Source organism: Nyctereutes procyonoides, unplaced genomic scaffold (genome assembly GCF_905146905.1).
Source record: "Nyctereutes procyonoides isolate TBG_1078 unplaced genomic scaffold, NYPRO_anot_genome, whole genome shotgun sequence".
In the NCBI taxonomy this organism is placed as follows: domain Eukaryota; kingdom Metazoa; phylum Chordata; class Mammalia; order Carnivora; family Canidae; genus Nyctereutes; species Nyctereutes procyonoides.
In genome coordinates, this window is record NW_026575020.1 from 13,232,962 (window position 1) to 13,254,555 (window position 21,594).

Sequence of the window (21,594 nt, forward strand, 5' to 3'; positions counted from 1 at the left end):
TGTTTGCAAAATAGCAGTCTTGTTCTTCCTTTGTAACTGTGAATGTGACAAGAGTCTTCTTTATTAAATCAATTATTGCATTTATTCATTTAAGACATCTTTATTAGGAATCTACTATGTGCCAGTTGCTCCCATGGACCAAGATAAAAGGCATGGGTAAATCTCCCTAATATACAGATGAGCTGGAAAATATTCAACAGTATACATTTTAGGTTCAGACTACTGACTCAAATATGTTTTGTAAATGCTAAAAATTTAGGTATGTCCCATATAAGTAGAAATGTAGAACCAAAATGCAACATACAAAACTAAGACAACTATACCACTACCCCCAAGAAAAGTAATTAGGCCCTTTAAATAGCTCAAGCTAGGATATACATTGTGCATAATGATATGTAATCTTTTCATAGGGATCTGGGGAGAAAAATAGATCTATGTTGCTTACAATATGAAGGGTTTTCTTTGACTCCCTGAAGCCCATTTGGAATTCCTGGTCCCCAAGTAAAGAACCCCCAAATGGGCATACTGAGGTTTGTACCCTCAACATCAGCCATTCTGGTCATCTACACAGAAAGAGAAGCTGAGAATGGGAATGGAATACAGGGCTCTTTGTCTCTCTGGGAAACTCTGGAAGGCTTATGACTGGCTTGATGGGGAAAAAAAATCTAATGATTGGATTTTTCAGGGTCAATAAGACACCTTGTTGAGTAATCTACTGTAGAATGTCAAAACAAATACAGAAGTGAAGCACCCCAAACAGTACATTCCCCTTGGTGAGACAAAGGGAGGAAGACTGTGGCTGACTGTTCCCAAGGTGGTCTTGTCCATTCTTATTTATTTCTGTTCTCCCACAAATTCCTTTGGATCCTGGAGAATCACTCCTGTTCTGCACTTAATTGTTCCAAGGTCATCCATCTTCTCTCTCACCTTGGCCTAAGTGTCTCTAGCCAGAAGAGAAGCAGGATTGGGGTGGGCAGAAAAGGCTAACATAGAGAAGAGATGGAGGAAGATTTGGCACCAGTGAAGTTAAATAACATGAACCAGGCTCAAATTATATGCCAGCAATTTATATGAGTCTTCTGAGACTGTTTACGCTGCTGTTGGTGTGTGTGTATGTGTGTGTGTGTGTTTTAATCAGTACCTATCTTGGCCACCACAGCCACATGTAACTGACATGAAAATACAGAACACCTTCATGAGATTCACAATCCCCAGCCTCAGTATAATCCCCTGTTCTGCTCAGTGGTTACTGGCCCCAACTCTCTCACCCCCTTGAAACCACAACAAGGAAATCAGAGTATGAGAGACAATGCTGGCCCTTGGGAAAAGAAAACACAGGCACCAACCAGGAGCCCGTCTCAGGTTCCCTCAATAGAAGTCAAATATTCCAAATACTTTCTGCAAGCTTTTCACAGTTGGTACTTTCTCTTGCTGAAAAGACCTCAACATAGCTGTTAGTCCATTCATCCCTTTGTCTTATGGGCTTGGGAAGCAGACAAGACAGACAGGGGGTTCAAGTCCAGACTCTGCACTGACAAGTTGTGAGGTCCTGAGCCAGTTGTTTAAAAGTTCAAGTTCCTCAGCTGTACAATGAGAAAATCATTACCTACCATGTGGGATAGCTAAGAGGATAAAGTGAAATATTTAGGAGTGAAGCACAGTTCCCCAATAGATATTAATAGATGGTCTTCACAGGATCCTCTAAAGATCCCTAAGCTTTAGCTTCCTATAAACCATTACCTGTTTTTGTTTAATTCAGGATTTCCTTTTTATCTTTTTTTGGGTCACATTTTACACACACCATATTTTAAAGGTAACCTATTACCTTAAAAAATAATAGTAATTAGAGCAATTTTCTTAGGAAAAACTGCCAGCCTCACTCTTGGTCAATGGTTCTTTCCCATCATCAGAAAACACCTACCTTAACTCTGCATCAGCTGAAAACATCCTCTCCTGGACACTTGATATAATTATAGCCTGAGGAATATTCTGGGATCCATGTCCCCTCCTTAAAATGTGCTATCAAACAGTGGAGTGTGGATGAAGTGAAAAAGGTGCTACACATGTTTTATTGTTTCTTGGGGTCCTGCTGACAGCAAGTGTTTTGTCACTTCATCCCAGGAGGAAGAGAAATTGACTGGCATTTTATTTGGTCAGTAGCTATTTTTGGAACTGTTACTCCATACAAGGCACAATGTGGGCCACTGTGGGGGATGCAGAAATGAGTCAAACACAGTGTCTTCCTTGAAGAACTTACAGGGAAGATAAAATGTTCATTTCACTCTTTTGGCGGGGGGGAATGCCTACAATGTGCATATCCTTTTGTAGGCCCACGGGATACGGTGAGGAAAAGCCGACCAGCTTATGTAGTAGCTCACATTTTCTTGGGTAAGCAAGTAAGCTAATAAATACTTTCAAATTAAGATAATGTGATAAATGCTAAAACCAAAAGAACAGAGAATAATGTATGAGAGTGAGGTGCAGGATGAACTTGGTAGAAATAACTTGGGAAGAGTGTGTGGACAAAGGAAAATGTATAAAATAACAGGTCAGGGAGTTTCACAGAAGCTGACAGGAGTCAGATCATGACTCTTGTGGACTAGGGGTCTGTACATTCTTCCTACAAAGTGTCAGAGCAGTAAACATGTTAGGCTTTATGGGCCACGTGGTCTGTATTGCAACTGTTCAATTCTACCATTGAGACGATATGCAAAATAATGAGTTGGGGTGTGTTCCAATACACTTTTATTTATGGTCAGTAAGACATGAATTTCACATTATTTTCAAGTTACAAAATATTTCAATTTTTTTTTTCTCAGCACAGAAACTATTCTTAGCTCACAGGCTGTACAGAAACAGGCAGGAGACTGGATTTGGCCTGCAGGTCTGTTTGCCCATCCCTGTTACAGATTCCTTTTTTTTTTTTTTTTTTTTTTTTTGGTTTTATTTTTTTTTATTTTTTATTTTTTATAAATTAATTTTTATTGGTGTTCAATTTACCAACATACAGAATAACACCCAGTGCTCATCCCGTCAAGTGTCCCCCTCCGTGCCCGTCACCCATTCACCCCCACCCCCCGCCCTCCTCCCCTTCCACCACCCCTAGTTCATTTCCCAGAGTTAGAAGTCTTTATGTTCTGTGTCCCTTTCTGATATCTCCCACACATTTCTTCTCCCTTCCCTTATATTCCCCTTCACTATTATTCATATTCCCCAAATGAGTGAGAACATACACTGTTTGTCCTTCTCCGATTGACTTACTTCACTCAGCATAATACCCTCCAGTTCCATCCACGTTGAAGCAAATGGTGGGTATTTGTTGTTTCTAATGGCTGAGTAATATTCCATTGTATACATAAACCACATCTTCTTTATCCATTCATCTTTCGATGGGCACCGAGGCTCCTTCCACAGTTTGGCTATTGTGGACATGGCTGCTAGAAACATCGGGGTGCAGGTGCCCCAGCGTTTCATTGCATCTGAATCTTCGGGGTAAATCCCTAACAGTGCAATTGCTGGGTCGTAGGGCAGGTCTATTTTTAATTCTTTGAGGAACCTCCACACAGTTTTCCAGAGTGGCTGCACCAGTTCACATTCCCACCAACAGTGTAAGAGGGTTCCCTTTTCTCCGCATCCTCTCCAACATTTGTTGTTTCCTGCCTTATTAATTTTCCCCATTCTCACTGGTGTGAGGTGGTATCTCATTGTGGTTTTGATTTGTATTTCCCTGATGGCAAGTGATGCAGAGCATTTTCTCATGTGCATGTTGGCCATGTCTATGTCTTCCTCTGTGAGATTTCTCTTCATGTCTTTTGCCCATTTCATGATTGGATTGTTTGTTTCTTTGGTGTTGAGTTTAAGAAGTTCTTTATAGATTTTGGAAACTAGCCCTTTATCTGATATGTTATTTGCAAATATCTTCTCCCATTCTGTAGGTTGTCTTTGAGTTTTGTTGACTGTATCCTTTGCTGTGCAAAAGCTTCTTATCTTGATGAAGTCCCAATAGTTCATTTTTGCTTTTGTTTCTTTTGCTTTCGTGGATGTATCTTGCAAGAAGTTACTGTGGCCAAGTTCAAAAAGGGTGTTGCCTGTGTTCTCCTCTAGGATTTTGATGGAGTCTTGTCTCACATTTAAATCTTTCATCCATTTTGAGTTTATCTTTGTGTATGGTGCAAGAGAGTGGTCTAGTTTCATTCTTCTGCATGTGGATGACCAATTTTCCCAGCACCATTTATTGAAGAGACTGTCTTTCTTCCAGTGGATCGTCTTTCCTCCTTTGTCGAATATTAGTTGACCATAAAGTTCAGGGTCCATTTCTGGATTCTCTATTCTGTTCCATTGGTCTATGTGTCTGTTTTTGTGCCAGTACCACACTGTCTTGATGACCACAGCTTTGTAGTACAACCTGAAATCTGGCATTGTGATGCCCCCAGCTATGGTTTTCTTTTTTAAAATTCCCCTGGCTATTCGGGGTCTTTTCTGATTCCACACAAATCTTAGAATAATTTGTTCTAAGTCTCTGAAAAAAGTCCATGGTATTTTGATAGGGATTGCATTGAACGTGTAAATTGCCCTGGGTAGCATTGACATTTTCACAATATTAATTCTGCCAATCCATGAGCATGGAATATTTTTCCATCTCTTTGTGTCTTCCTCAATTTCTTTCAGAAGTGTTCTATAGTTTTTAGGGTATAGATCCTTTACCTCTTTGGTTAGGTTTATTCCTAGGTATCTTATGCTTTTGGGTGCAATTGTAAATGGGATTGACTCCTTAATTTCTCTTTCTTCAGTCTCATTGTTAGTGTATAGGAATGCCATTGATTTCTGGGCATTGATTTCCTGTTACAGATTCCATTAAGGAGTTAGGATTTTATTCCAAGTGCACTTATGATATTCAAGTGAAGCAAAGTATTGTGATATGTTCATGCTTTGAAAAGACTGTTCTGGCTTCCGTGGATTAATAAGGGGTATGCACAGAGACAGACAAACCAGTTGAGCTCTCAAACTGTCTCAGAGTGCCAATGTGACAAGAGTTCCAATATTGGAGTTAAAAGAAATTAAAAGGCCAACTTGAAATATGTTGTACAGGCAGAGTTGAAAATACATGAAATCATTATAATACAAAATAGAGAGTATTCATGCCAGGAAGAATGATAGATACAATTACTGTTGGAAATCAGACAGAGTGAGCTCATGTTGAAGGAGCCTGAGCCTCTCACTTGGGTAGTTTTTTTGACAAGAGGAGATGGGAGAGACATCAGGCTGGAAAGATGACTTTGTTTCCTGAGAGAGCATGGTGATGGGAAAGGAACTTTGGTCTGAGACAGACCCAAACACTCCAAACCTCCTGTCTTCATCTGTAAACTCATTTTAAATAGTAAACTCCTTGAGGCCAGGGACCATGTCACTTACCTCTCCGTATCCCTGTAACCTAGCTGGTCCATAATCTAACATGGTTTCAGTAAGTATGTACTTACTGTACTACAGTACTACAATATATGCTGGCTGTTTATATACACAATTAATGTCCTCCTCGAGCCAACAGTATCAAAGATAATAGCACTAATAGTGCTCCACAGGGACAGTGTTTGGTGGTGCAAGAGATGAAACAGAGACTTCATGTTACCTTGGGATCAGAGAAGGCTTATACACAGGAGTGACATTTATACTGATTTGCTCAGGGTAAAGGAAGGGATAATGAATGCAATCAAAGTCAGAAAGAAGGAAGAAGACTTAATTTCCGGCAAAATTAAGTCTGTGTGAGAGGAAGAAGCCTGACATGTTTGAGGATCCGAAAATCAGAGAGGAGAGAAGTGGGCGTGGTAGAGCCGGCGCTGGAAGATGGAGAACACTCAGGCCCCCAGGACCTTGCTGGCAAGGGTGAGGGCAGGGGTCTGACCACAGGCACAAGAGGAAGCTGTAGGTGAGCTCAGGATTCACACAGAGTGGCTTTAATACCTAGCTCTGCCACTAGTTAAATTCGTAGAACGTCTCAATGGTGACCTAGTCTATCTCAGAGGACTATAATAAGAAAGAAATGATGAAATTATCTGTAAAACAATGTGGTAGATTTTCATTAAGTGTTAGTTTTCCTTCCTTGGAGCACAAGGCAAATGCAGGGAGTAGTGCAAAGGAAAAACACTCAGAAATTAGGTTAAATGCCCAGTGAAGGAGTCTGTATTTTGTAGTTCACAGGAACCAAATGGAACTACAAGGACTGTCCACAACCTATCAGTGTCCACACAGAAGTCAAACCTGCTTCATCTGAGCTCCTACTCCATGCTTATACAAGAGAATGGAGTGGGTGTCCAGAGTTCAATATGGCATGATAAAGAGGAACATGGGATGGTGAAATGGGCACAGCCAGAAAATGAAAGAACAGCCAAATAGCTAAGAGTACCAATCTCTGAATAAAGACTCCTTGCCTGGTGGGAGAGTTGGAATGTTGTTGCTTTTGCCCCTATGGATGGTTATTTTAATTCCATGGGAGCCCAGAAGGATTCAGAAAGCTGTGAACTGGCCACATATCTTGGACCTTATGTGTGTAAATCAGACAGCTGATGCTGTGCTTCCCTTTGTGCCCTTGAGAAACATAAAGTAGCTTGCCAGAGCCCTCCCTGCAGGTGAGAAGGGCAGCTCTCTGCTGGGAACACAACAAACAAAACTCGCAGAATCCTAGGAAGCTCATCCAGGAGAAGGGCTCTTCCCAGAAGGAAGAGGTTCCTGTTCTCAGAGGAAGGCTGGAGGGGCTACAGTCCGGGCCTTCAGCTCTCTGCCACTTGGTTTTGAGTCCTTGCTAACATTCAGTTGTATCTGCTACCATCAGTTGTATCTGCTAACAATCAATTGTATCTGAAACCTTTGAAAGGCTTATGCTTCTTTAATAAACAAAGATTTATTATCTGGACAGTTTCTATGAAAAAGTAGTTTAAAACAAGTGAAAATCTGGACTTCCTATAACTCAAGCATATGGCACTATGCCAGGAAAAAAAGAAAGAGTCAAAAGTCTGTCTCAATTAATGACCCATGTGCCTATTTTCGATCCATAGTGCCTCAAAAGTACCCATACATAGAGTCCAGATAACCATGAAATAAAATATAATGCTAATGTATAATAATATAATAATAGTGAAACTAAGATAATCTGGTTGAGGAATGGAGCTCTTCCACACCATCAGAAGTACTGGACTGGTATGTCTTGTCAAACCTACTGTTGACATGCAGGTTTCTGCTGGGCAGTCCCTAACTCCACCATCCTGGTTGCAGTCAAGTCCAAGGATGCCCGCCCCCCCATAGGCTGTGTGCTGCGCCAGTTTCTGGGGCAGCCCTGGCTTGGGCTGGAAGAACTGACACAGGAAACCCGGACACCTGCACTGCCCAGCGCCTGACACCTGGCTACTGGGCAGACCTTCCAGATGATGACTGCTTGGTAACTAAACTTTTGCCCCAGATTCCCTCATTGTGCCACTCCTGCCTCCTAAAGGGGTTTGCACACTTCATTCTTGTCTCCTGGTAAAAATGTTAACTAAATTATGCCTAAGAAATCTACTCCCCCTGACATTATACCCTGCTAGTCAGGATATATCCACCCTTAAGAGTCTGTCCAAGCAATCATTTATCATTTATTCAGTGGCAGGAATGGTAAATGTTTAACAACTGGCTCTCAGTGGGGGTGGGGGTGGGGGAGCTATCTCTGTTTGTGTATACTTACATTAAATCTACTATAAATTTTACTGATAGGATATGTGGTATACAATTTATAAATAGTAATAATAAAATATACAATACTCTTTTTTGTAAGTTTCTTATATATAACCTGTTGAATCACCCAAAATGCTTTCGTTTATTTTTATCAAACTCTTGCATCTGTGAGCCAACCTGTAGCTGCAGTTAATGGGTGAGTATAGATGCCATTTAAGTGTTGGTTGATGTTTTCATTTACTTTAAGGAGGTAAAACAAGGAGAAATAACCAAGGCTTATGGTGGAACCCCACTCATTCATCAATGGGACAAAGCAACTTCTTTGTCCAATCAAGTAACTTTTGAGTACTGAAAGAATATTTCCTCAGGTTTTTTGTGCTAATCATAATGAAACAGCCAGAGAAACTTTTAACCTGCATTACTGACATTTTCTTGATCACTTTCTTAAGTCTAAACTGGTGATCAGCATATTTCTCCTGTTAAGGACCTAAATATTATTAGGCTTTTTGGGCCATATATGGTCTCTGTCACATATTCTTGTGTGTATGTGTATGTGTGTATGTTTCACAATCCTTTAGAAGTGTAGAAACTAAAACTATCCCTTAGTCCCTGGGCCCTACAATACCAGACCTAGGCTGGATTTTGCTCATGAACTATAGTTTGCCAATACCTGATCTAGACAGTTCACAAAATAAAAAAATCAAGACCTGATTTCTGATTTTTTTATGGTGTAAATACTCCAAGCTACAACATAATGTCACTAAAATGATTGGGAAGAGATGTGCACCATCATCTATTATTTCCACTATTCAGATACAACAGATATCAATAACCTCCAGAGCATAAATAATAGCAAAATGCGGTAAAACAGGGAACAATGGGTTTTAAATATTTACTGTGATTTTGTGATCAAACTCCAATAAAAAAAATATCAAAAAAATCTGACCATAAATAAATGAATATAGCCCTCTGATTCCAACCTTGCTTTTAATCTTCCAGAAGTTGTGGGTGCAGGAAGGCTTTACTAGTGTCAAAAAAAAAAAAAAAAAAAAGCCTTTTGCCCTTAATTTAAATCATTGTTTTTCTAGGGAAATTTAATTTGGGGGAAAAAAATGTTTTTCTAATTAACTGGAAGACTGTGTGCTATGCAAACAATAAAGATTCTTGTTTGAAAGTAATGCATGCCCCTGCTCCTAGGACTACCAAGGGAATTAAAAATAAAAAATGCAAGCAGCTCCGACCTCGTATTTTGCCAGAGCTAAACAGAATTCCCAGATCCAGAGTTTTTCACGTCAGTTCCCAATTTAAAACCCACAAGTGTTGAGCGGGTTCATGCTTCGGCAAGACACATCTTCTCATCTCTAGCAAAGACTGTATTTGATCTCCTTCTGGGTTTCTCGGCACGTCTCTCACTCCCTCTTTCTTCCTCTTGTGCTATGGTTGGCCTCAAAGGTTAGAAACTACACAATTAGATGGATCAGGGAGGATTTCATAATGCTCTGGTACTGGGCTGGGCAGTCTAGCCAAATTCCGTTCATTAGCTAAGGCGCCGGGGTGAGTGTGGCCAGTAAGAATGCCGTTTTGGTTCCACTGAAGTGCTGATAGGGAACAGGAAATAAACTTTTTTTTTTTTTTTTTTTTTTTTTTGGTTCCTGAGTGGCAGTATGGACAAGTGAAGAGTCTGAGATGCTGGGTATCTGGAGGCCAGGAATTAATCTCCATCTCAACCACTTACTGGGCAGCTCAAGCAACTTCTGTTCTCTTTCTCTCTTCTATTCTGACACTGTTTTCTTATTCTTTATATACCAGCATCAGATTTCTGTCTACCTTAGACTTTAAGCATTCCATAGTTAAGAATCAAGTAATCAATTCATGCACCATTTACTGAGTACCTATGCTATGGTAGGTGCCAAGATAGGTGCTTTGTAAACTGATAAAATCCAACATAGTCCCTGATCTCAGAACTCATTCATGACCGAGGCAGATCTCTTAGAAAACAAATACAAAACAATAAAGTGTAGTGTGAGCAATATATTAAAGTTGCTATGGGAAAATTGGCCAAGGAGCTTCCCTTAGAAAGCCAGGGAAAGCTGTGGAAAGGAAGGGACTTTGAACCACTCCTGTTTGAATGAAGGGGAAGATAATTTGGGGGAAGAGGAGAGCATACCAAAAGAGAGAAAAAACAATAGGTCTGAGGTCAAGTGACATAAGGCTAAAAGTGGAAGGTTTGAGCAGGGCAAAAAGCAAGAGTACACTTCTTACAGTATGCTTCTCCTGACACGTGCACAGAATAAAGCAGCTCTAGGTTTTGAGAGAGAACTTGGATACTAGCAGGTTTTAGATGTTTTTTTTATCAACTAAGTAGAAATTAGACATTGCTATAACATTATCTCTCTTTTAAAGGATTTTATTTATTTAAGGAGAAAGAGAACATGAGTTGGGAGAGGGAGAGGGAGAGAAAGAATCTTAAGCATACTCCACACTCTTCACGAAGCCCAACATGGGGCTCGATCTCAGGACCCTGAGAGATCAATGACCTGAGCTAAAATCAAGAGTCAGACATTTATCTGACTGAGCCACCCAAGAACCCCTGTTATCTCTTTATGCCTTTTTTTTTTTTTTTTGCAGTCTTTCCCTCTCAAGAAACTGGCCTGAAAACTTACGAGTATTATTGGCCAAAGCAGGGTTTCACACAACTCATACCATGAGGCTGAAAATTTACCTAAGTGTAGACTTTGTCCTGCTTGTGCATCCTAATGCTTCCAGTCATGAATTTTCTATTCTAGCACTGATTCTGTGACTTTTCTTCTCACATAATAGGCTTCAGGTGACAAAGCTAGACTTTCAGGAGCTCTTTGTCTTCTTAAGCTTTTGGCCTATGTTTTCTTTACATAGCTGCCATCCAGTAAATAGAGGTGTTCAGCTAGAACTCTCCCTCCCAAAAGACTCTACTTGCTAAAGCTTAGATAAAATCGAAATATTTGTTAAAATAATAATGCGTCATATTTAAAATATTCATAGTTATTTGATATAAATATAGTGAATCACAGTTTGAGCCAGAGCCAAATTTTAAGAAATACTAACACCTAGGTTTTGTCTGGTCTCTTTCTCGCCAATGTTCAACTGCTATAAGCCATTGCATGATTAAACCCTGCTTCGATTTCCCAGACCTAAGTAGAAACAGTTGCCCTGATCTTTATCTTAAAATTATAAGTCTTATATAGTTTTAAACTTCATATACATGGCTCCAGTCCTTCAGGGATTTAGAGCAGGCTTATAAGTGATTTTCTCATGGCTTTAATATTAAGTCTTTAAACTACCTACACATAACTTTCCAGAGAGACCATGCTAAGTTGCTTCTTAGAATTCCCAGTGGGCTCTCAAAGTGATTCCTGCTCACTGTTTCCCTCCCTCAGTTTTTAAATGACCAGAAGCTCCTTTCCTCATGTCAAAAGAGTCCACCAACCCAATGAAGTACATAGAGGGAAAAGACTGTTGTTGCCCCAGAACAGCTTGTCCATTCCAACATGGAGGATTTTTTCCTTCCACGTGAATGTTCTCTTTCACATTAGGAGATCTAATTAAATACTTAAAACTTTCTATTAACTTTCAAAGCAGAACTGTATCTCCTTAAAAAGCCATTTATTTGTTTTTTGTTTTGTTTTTCAAGAAGCTAGGTCCCCTTTTCCACCTGAAACATGTTTTGTAAAACATTGCCATAGAACATGAACAGTTGTTACTCAACAATAAATCGTTCCTTTCAAATTTTAAAGATTGTATCTGTGAGGAACTTGTCATTAACCATTTGGAGGTATTCCTAGCAATCTCTAGCGCTTCTTTTAGGAAATCACCCTGAATCCTTAGCCTGGAATCAGAAACTATGGATTCTCATCCTCCCACTTGGGAGCTCCTCAACATTAGCCAATTATATATGTCTCAGTGGCAACCAAGGATATTTCTGTTTCCAGAATTTTTCTGTATCCCTTGTTTTCTAGATATCCTTGCAAATTTGCTACTGATTTTCATTTTGTTTTGTTTGTGATGATTTCTTCAGTGATCGCCTTTTTCTTTAGCTAGTTATATGCAACATTACAAACCCTCTCCAAGTCGACTTCCAGAGACTTGGCTTCTTCAGAGCTAGTAGCTCATGAGCTTAATAAAGCATTTTGGAAAAAAATACATACATAGATCTATATATATAATGTATATATTAAATGTTTTAGAATACATATTTGTAAGGAAGTGTAGGCCTGCTTTAAGATTCAACATATAATCTTAATCATTTGATTCAAATTACATTTTACAACATGCCTGAGAGCTTCAAAGGGCAAGGGACTAGAGAAGGAGAAGATTCACAGGAAGCAAAATATCTCCTTGCTGGAAAAAAAACAGTCTATTCTGAGCATGTGTATGTGCCCGCACACATATGCATGTGTGTATATCTATGCATATAATCAAATTGTATATATTTTATTTGTAAAATATTTAGGAAGCACATTCTATGCACCAGAGGCATAAATCCATGTACTAGAGAGGAAGAAGGGAAGGGTATTTCTCCTATTCTCAAATTTGTCACAATCTAACAAGAAAAAGAGATACATGCAATAAAGCATAATATATATGTAATAAATCTTGTTTTCATATGAATAAAGGGCTTTGGGAACACAGAAACAGGTGTATTTAATTATTGCTGAGGAATTTAGAGTTAACTTTGCTAGGTCTTAATAGATTAGTAGAGTTTTACCAAGCAGCAGTTGGAAGATGAGCAAAAGACACAGAGGCAAAAAAGTATACAGAATAACCAGGTAACAGAGACTTACAAAGCAAGGACTTTACTGTGAGACATGGCAGGAGATGAGACTAGTAGAGTAAGGCTGGGACCAGATTATGAAGGTCCTTGAATGCCTTGTTAACATTTAAGTTTTTACTTATTTATTTGAGAGAGAGTGCACAAGCAGGGGGCAGAGGCAGAGGGAGAGGGAGAAGCAGGCTCCCCACTGAGCAGGAAGCCTGATGTGGAGCTCAATCCCAGGACCCTAAAATCACCTGAGCTGAAGGCAGACACTTAAGCAACTAAGCCCCCAAGGTGCCCCAACATTTCATTTTATTTTGAAAGCAACTGGACAGTATGAAAAGATTTTAAGCAGAGATCTGCATTTTTAAACTATAATTCAGGTTGTCATAAAAAGATCATGTATAAGGATAAAATAAACAGAAAAAATCAGTTGGGAGAGTTCATCAGTTAATTAATCAGGCCTACACCTCCTTGCACACACACACACACAAAAAAAAAAAAACAACTGCAGACTGATGCACATGATTATAAAGTTTTGCTCTAGAATAAGTTCAGTATAGGAGGGAGAGGAAAACTTGTGAGAGACATTTTAAAGCAGAACCTACTGGGTTTAGTAATCAACTGATCATGAGAAATTGGGGAAAATGAAGTGGCAGGGATGCTCTGGGATTTGGGGTTGGGTGATTGGGTATATGGCAATGCCATGACATAAAGCTGAGAAAACAAGAAGAGAAACCTATTTTGGCAAAGAGAAGTACTAGCAGGCACTCATGTGGAGACTTGCAGGACAAAGTTAGAATCCTAAGAGATGTGGACCTAGAACTACAGTTTTGAGAGCCATTGTTGGAGACATACGAGTGAATAAGGTCACCACTTATTCAAGCATGGGACAAGCATGTGAAGCGAGAAAAGAGCCAAAAGCAAACCCACAAGGCACATCATAGCAAAGGGAAAAGGAAAGGAGGAACCAGGAAGAGCCCAGAAAGAGGGGTCATGATGGGGGTCGGAAGAAAGGGTGCAATCAAAACTGAGGGGAGGGATCCCTGGGTGGCGCAGCAGTTTAGCACCTGCCTTTGGCCCAGGGCGCGATCCTGGAGACCCAGGATCAAATCCCACACCGGGCTCCCGGTGCATGGAGCCTGCTTCTCCCTCTGCCTATGTCTCTGCCCCCTCTCTCTCTCTCTCTCTCTGTGTGTGTGTGTGACTATCATAAATAAATAAAAATTTTAAAAAAGTTTTTTTTTTTTTTCAAAACTGAGGGGAAAGAAGGCTGCAAAAAGTAGGGGAGGCGGCCAGAATGGCAGGCTTTCTCAGGAAGAGGCTATTGTAGACAATCAGAGCACTAGGAACTTTAGGAAAATAATTTCTAGAGAATGAGAATGAGCTACATTCCTAAGAACATAGGGAGGAGCTGAGGGTACAGGAGCAGCAGCTCTAAAGCAGGGGGACTGTGTGACTCAAAAGAAACAGAAGGCTATAGGGATGGTTTGCCTTAATTCTGAAGTACTCAAGTATCCTAGGGAATATAACATAAATCTTAAAACCTATACAGCTTGTCATCATGAGGCTTAGAATGTGCAAGACTTATCTTCCATATGCCTTGAGCTCCTGCTTCATTCAGGATTGCCTTAAACCCTGCCATGAGTAAACTGTCACTTAAGACGCTTTATACTGATGAGGCACACTTTATCTTTCCTCAGCACAGTTTTTTCAACCAGTGGAAAATGTTATGAAAGAAAATGGCCTCACAATAAAGTGGGGCATTAGAATTTGGGTGTTAGGTTGAATTGTGAATGAACACCCATTTCAGGGATGTCAGGTGTCGGGGGAGCACTGAAGAGGACAGCCACAAACCCTAAATCCTCACGCTGAAGGGAAGCCAATGAAAAAGCCTGGAAGACAAGACCAGGGAGGAGGAGGAGAACCTGGGGAGCAGCGTGTTGGGCCACTACAAGAAGAGAATGCTTCCAGAAGAAGAAAGTGTTCAATGACACAGAAAGAAATAAAAGGAGACTTCTTTATTTGGAAAAAAAATGTCCCTGAGACCTTGAAATAGCACTTTCAGTAGCAATGGTGAAGCCCAAACCAGACTTGGGCAGCTAATAGAAGGGAATGTCCTTCACTTCTTTCATGCAATTAATAACCTACCTTCAACATACAATGAACTGTTATATATAATGTGCCTGACCACATGTGTCTACATACATATGTACACAGATACATACACATATGTATATTTAAGGTATATTAATCACCGTTCAATGATTAAATATTTTTCTCACTTAAAAAAAATAATTGCAAACTTAGAAACTGACTTGTTATCCCAAGGAAAATTGTGAGATGTGCCAATACAGGGAAAAGAAAGCAAACTTAACAGTTTTTGAGAGACACTTTTGCTAGAGTTTCTGAGATGCTTCATTCATTCTCTGAGTGAATTTCATTCTTTGTCTTTCTCTCCTTGCAGTGGAATGGAGCATATCTAAAGACTTTTGTCCTTTGGCTGGAGAAATCATCATGGAAAACCTGCAGACCCTGAGATGCACAATCATGGGACTTAAAACGGTAAAGGCCAAATGTTCCCATTAGGCTTCCCATTTCCCTGCCCCTGATGTTTGTGCTGGGATTTGGGTAGCAAATGCCTACTCTGGAAGCAACTGCCAACACCCAGTCCTCTGGCAACAACTGACACTCGTTAAGTGTGATATGTCTGGTATCCATAATCTGAACCCCACAAAGGGGTAAGCAGACAGCATGAACCACTTTGTAAGTTGCCATGTTCTACAGACATCAGAAAAAAACTGGCCTCATACAAGCCTTGAAAGCTGCTGCTTTCTGGATCATAGTCTAATCTTCAGGGGGGATCAAAGGCTCTGAGAGATCCAATTTTGACTCTCTGTCTGATGATAAAAATAACAGCCTCCACTAACCCTCACCCCCATAGCCTCAGTTGAGATCAGTCATCTATTGGAGTCATACAATTTCCTGAGAGAAATCCTTTTCCCTTGATTAAAAAAAAAATCTGTCTAAATCTGCTTTCACAGAAAAGAAACTATATATGGTGGCACTACATTTCTCAGTAATCTGAACCAATTTAAACTGTGAATGAAAAACTGGAAGAAACTGTGTTTATTTGTTTAACAAATTTAAACTCAAACATTAATTATTTATAGAACTATAAAGCATATGAGCATATGAAATGTAAAAAATAAAAACAGCTAGCAAATCAGTTCATCCTGGAACAAACCCTGTAACTCCTCAAATAATTAAAATGCAACAAAACGATCATCAAAATCTTTTTAATAAAAACTGTTTAAGGTATACTTAAATCTGAATTTTTTTGCTCCAATTCAAATAATTAATATCTGAGGACCTTTCTATTTAAAAGTGAGAATTTTCTTGCTTTTGCTGTCATTCTTCTAAAAGATTTGACCTTTAAAATGATTATCTGCAAAGTGTGATCCTGAAACCTAGCATTAAAAAGCTGCATTAGGTTGCATCTCTTCAAGCCTGAACCAGTTTATTCTAATAGAACTCTTGGTGATTGGGTCACCACCACAGAATCTGGACTTTTAGTCCTAATCACATGTCTACACCAGGGGCCAACAGTGTGGATTACCAGAGCAAACAAACCCCTGAGTGGGTGGCCCCCAGAGATGCTATCGGCAGGAGACTGCTTCCCAACCGTATAGCTCACATGATGGAAAAGGGCCAGAAGAGAACCCTAGGGAATTTCCTTTGCTTAAAAGAAAAAGTGATATTGTGATAAAAATGGAAAACTCTCCACAGAGAGTTTCTCTAATATTTGAACTAATTTTTATAGGGATTAGTTTTTCCACTTGGTCATCCAATGAGAGCAATTCAGACACTATCCTAATCACATAAAAGCCTAGAAGTAGACTGACACTTATGCAGAATCGCCATAACCCTGAAGTCCAAGGAAACCTATTTCTAATGTTAAAAAAATTAACTTTATAATATGGAAAGGCCAAAATTATTAAAACTTCTAGCAAAAAAAGGCACTATAAAGATGCAGTGATTTTGTTTTTTGTTTTCTGAGGTTTTTTTTTTGTTTTGTTTTTTTACTTCAAACGCTGTTTCACAATTTTCACAAGCAATGTTTTATCAAATGCTGGCTTCAAAAATGCCTCTTTGGGTTCACTGGGGGAAAAATGAGCTTCTCAAAGCAAAAATATAAAACCATATAAAACATTTAAAAGATTATAAGTAAGCAAACAACTCCTAAATTTTTAGTGTCATAAGACATTAAAGAATATAAGCCATTGTTTTAGAAGATGGTTTTAAAACTGAAGTGAAATCAAAGAATTTTAAAGTTTTAATAGCTAAGTAAATATATTTATTGTAGCATTATTTATTGTGGCATAAAATGTGGAAACAATCTGAATGTTCACCAGTGGGGGGTATTGGTTAAATAAATGACAGTATTTGCCCACAGTGAAGTACTATGCAGACACTAAATGAATGAACCAGATCTTTGATGTACTAATCTGAAAAGATATTCATTGTAACTTGTTAATTTTAAAAGAAGTCGATCAGCTAATAAAAGTGATGGTGACTGCCTCTAGGGAGGGGTAAACAAGGAGAAGGAGGTGAGAAATTGCTGTTTTGGGTAAACCTTGCAGAATTGTGTGTGACTTTTAATAATTAGTATATAATTCAGGGGAAGGAAAAAAGTAATTATGACATTCCAATTTTGAAAAAAGAAAGCTCACAGAAACTGAGGGCACCCCAAAGATATTTATTAACTACACATAAAAGTAATAGGAAAAGCTAGAGAGCTAAAGCATGGCTAGTGGATTTCCCAATGGATCAATGAGTTAATAAGACACAGGAATCTGCTTCTAAAGTAAAACTGATTCAATACAATCCCTAATGCATACATTCTATTTCGATACTTTTCAGGGCCAACGGTATTTTGTTCAAGTCTCGGCTTATAACATGAAAGGATGGGGACCTGCTCAGACCACGGTACCAGCATGTGCCTCGCCTTCTAGTAGGTGGTGAACTCTCTCAAGCCTGGCCACAGCCTCCAACTCCCCCTTCATCCATCCTCAGGATACCATTGACATTCCCTCTCCCCGCTGCTTGTGACTACTAACAAGACCTCCTCAGAGTAGCAACTGGTTCACATAATGAATGATTCCTCTACAGAAATGTTCCCCTTGGAAGGCAACTAGGTAGAATGAAAAGAGAGGGAATTTGGAACCAGCAAGATTGAATTCAATACCCATGATACCATTTATTCGCTGCGTGGCCTTCAAAAGTTCCTTAAACTCTCTGCATCTATAGAATCCAATCCTACCTTTCCCAAGGCTTTCATGGGGATGTGGTGAATCACACGGAGGGAGTGGCTGGCCCATTCTAGCTCTCTTCTCTCCTCCTGACCTCCTTACCCCCATCAAATTGATAAGAGAATGAGATACAGCAAGTCTTACTTACCTGACATTCCATCAGAAGAAAAAGCTTTCTAACAGGCACTCTGCTATACTCTGCTTTAAATATATGACATTTGTAACGGTGGCTGAAAACCCCCAGCAAAAGCCTCTTCTAATCACTTGAAGATTGATAATTTATGTATAGTATTTTTGGTAGCTATTAACCACAAAATTTAATTAACCAGAAGAAATATCTCTAGATATACCATGATAGATTTTTCTGCATAATTGAGCCTATTACTCTGAATTTGTTTTCATTTTTTAAAAAACCTTCACAACTGTGATAGTTCAAAATGATATCATATGCTTCTTGTAAGAGTGCAAATTTCTACATCCTTTGTGTGACAATTTGCCACAATAAGAACAGCCATTTCTTGTACCCCATAATTATTTATCTAGGAATCTAGAGTAAAGTAACAAACGCAGACAAACAATTATGAACAAATATGCACACTACAGCAGTGTATCAATATAGTGAGATACCGTGTATGGTAGGGAGAACAAATATCCAATATTAATTCAGTGGTTAAATAAAGTATGATATATACATATCCACATTATAGAACAAAATACAACCACTAAAAATGGTGTTTAAAAAAATCATTGTGTAGAAAACTCCTACTTTTTAAGTTTTATGTAAAAATATAACACAAAAATATTTTTTAACATATTTAAACTGTGAGTTTGATTATTATTAGGTAGGCCTGTATGCACATAACTATCAATATTTGACAGTGGATATTTGGGTTATAAGATCATGGGCTCTTTAGTTGTCTTTTTTATATATTTACGTACTTTTCATGTTTTGTAACAACTCTTTACCTAAGATCAACCAAGAATCAGGTGGCATGTTATGGGCTTTCATCAGTGTCTCACTGAATCCTCACCCAAGTCCTTCATCATGTTCCTGTTTTGTGGATAAGTACCATCATCTTCATCATCTGCATCACTCTGAACATCAGAGCCAACTTCTATATGTTGTAAGACTTCTTATATGCTGGGCATTAATCTAAGAACTTTACATGGATCAACTCATTCAATGTCCATAACAGACCTATTAAGGTGGTTTTTTTTAAAAAAGATTTTTTTTTATTATTTATTCATGAGAGACAGAGAGAGAGAGAGAGAGAGAGAGAGAGAGAGGCAGAGACACAGGCAGAGGGGAAGCAGGGTTCATGCAGGGAGCCTAACATGGGACTAGATCCTGGGTCTCCAGGATCAAACCCTGGACTGAAGGCGGCACTAAACCGCTGAGCCACCCAGGCTGCCCTAAGGTGGTTTTTATTAATAGTCCCAGTTTACTGGTAAGGGAACTATTTACATAGAGGCACATGCATACATAGAGCCCAACATCACAAAATTAACAAGCACTGAAGTCAGGCCCAAACCCTATGGCCCTTGTTCTTAACCACTATGCTGTCCTCCTCCTCTATTAAAAAGGAAATTGGGGCTCAGAGAGGATGCTGCTTTGCCCAAAGTCACAACTCTTGTATGTGGCTGAGCCAGGATTCAAGCCTGAACTGATCAAGCCCATTCCATGTCTCCTCTGCTGTGGGAACTAGTGCCCTGCTATCAGGCAGACAAAGAGACTAAGAGCCAGCCAGCCAACCATTCCTGACTACTGTTTCTAGTGGATTCACATACCTACACCAGGTGATACAGGGCTTTAAACCACAGACACCAGAGATCTTGAAGGCCCCTGAGTCCCATAGGCATTGAATGATTTAATTATTCCAGTCTTGTTTGGACATCTTTCTTATTAAAGACACCAGAAACACAAACTGAAAATAGTGCAAGATTAAGATACTAAGGGGAAAAGTCTAGAATTCTTGGGGGGGGGGGGAGAAGAGTATATATTATTGTAGATGAAGGGATAGAAGGGACAGAAAAAAGAAAAAAAAGTGTCAGTTGACCTGAGAGTGGGACAGGGGAAAACTACCCACTCCAAATGCAAATTCTGATCTGCATATGGATACATTTACTTATAAGCATCAGACATTCTATAAACTTCAAATTCTAATCAGACACTCTCCTTCACAGCCTATTTGAAAGGGCTTTCTCCAGAATGACAAGAATAGTTGTCCAGGACTGGGAAGAGTCACTTATTACTTGCTAATTAACAGAGCAAATGGCAATGCTTTCTAAAATGGCCCATTTGACTAGAAGGGATGTCTGGCAAAGCACTAAAATCCAAATATGTCATTATAGGTGCTGCAGACATGCCATATCACTTGGAAAAGAACAATATAAAAACACTCTGGCTCTATTTATAAACAGAGTATGACATTGTGATGCAACATATATCAGTATTCAGATATTTACTAGAGGACAATGTATTCTAACATGACAGAGTAATTGGAAATTTGGTAATATGTTCCAGTAAGCTATAAAACTTTTTTTTAATATTTTTTACAAAAGGCCTTAATGTGTTTTTATAGACTTATGTTATATGGTATGGTACATAATAAGAGAAAAGGACCCAGACAGGCTTGTCTGAGTTACGATCAGGAAAGCCCTGATATCGCCAGTGAATGTGAGCTCTGCATTGTGTTGCAATTGAAGTGTCTCATTACCAGAACAGTGAACTGTATTATGTGGCACAATCTGCTCTTTTCCTACCACACTAAGTTTATTCCTGTCAGGTTCCTGATTTCTTAATATATTTTCAATTTTCTCCCTCATCCCTAAAGTCTCCTATTTTATGTAGTCGTCAGAACCTTCCAAACATCTATGAGAAAAACTCATTCTTTCCAAAAACCTTGGCATCATGTCCAGTGCTCACTTGGGCTGCAATTTAGCATTAGTAATTTTCAAATGTATCATAAAGTCATCAGCTTGAGCTTGCCTCTGATGTAATAGGGCTTAGCCTGCAAGAGCCAGCTCCATTTCATCTCCCCTTGCATTGATGGCAGTATTAACACTCATTAGAATGTATTAGCATGTGCAGGGCCACATAATAACTCAGCCACCCAGAAGTCTTATTCAAGCAAACGTATCTCCTTTTATCATGAGCACTAAAGATGCACTCACCCAACTGAGGGAACAAAACCATAATGGCCTTTGGGACTCCATACTAGCAGCATTTATGATCACTGTACCCAGATACCAGGGACACTGCAGGTAAGACCAAGGGTCACTTGGAGTTTGATTCCTCAGACATTTCCAAATATCCTGGTAAAAGCACCTTTCCTATCCCAGTCTACCTGAACACCACCCTTCTATTCACAATGCCTCACCAACATTTAATGAGTGTCCCTGCTGTGCCCAAAAGGTGCTTTACTTACACTATTTTTTTAAACTTCAAATCACCTTTAAAAAAAAGATTTACTTATTCATAAGAGACACAAAAAGAGAGGCAGAGACATAGCAGAGGCAGAAGCAGACTCCCTGCGGGGAGTCCAATGTGGGACTCCATCCTAGGACCTTGAGATCACGCCTTGAGCTGAAGGCAGATGCTCAACCACTGAGCCACCCAGGCATCCCTTAAACAACCTTTTAAAAAATACTTGAAAACTCACTTTACAAAGAAGAAACCTGAGGCAAAGAGAAATTAAGTCACGGTTTCTGCCCACAAGGAACAGAGTCTACAGAAGGCACCTATGCCAATTCTCTGTCTCCAGAGTTGACCACAACTAAGCCACACCA

The 21,594-nt window shown here is 39.4% G+C and overlaps 1 protein-coding gene across 1 annotated transcript in view; it reads left to right on the forward strand.

The window, feature by feature from the left end:
- ANKFN1 (ankyrin repeat and fibronectin type III domain containing 1) overlaps nucleotides 1-21,594 on the forward strand; it is a 133,719-nt gene that overhangs the window by 48,181 nt on the left and 63,944 nt on the right. The window contains exons 5-6 of the mRNA XM_055334416.1: nucleotides 14,961-15,058; nucleotides 17,417-17,507. Coding sequence (XP_055190391.1) covers nucleotides 14,961-15,058; nucleotides 17,417-17,507 — 189 coding nt within the window. The remainder of the gene's footprint in view (nucleotides 1-14,960; nucleotides 15,059-17,416; nucleotides 17,508-21,594) is intronic.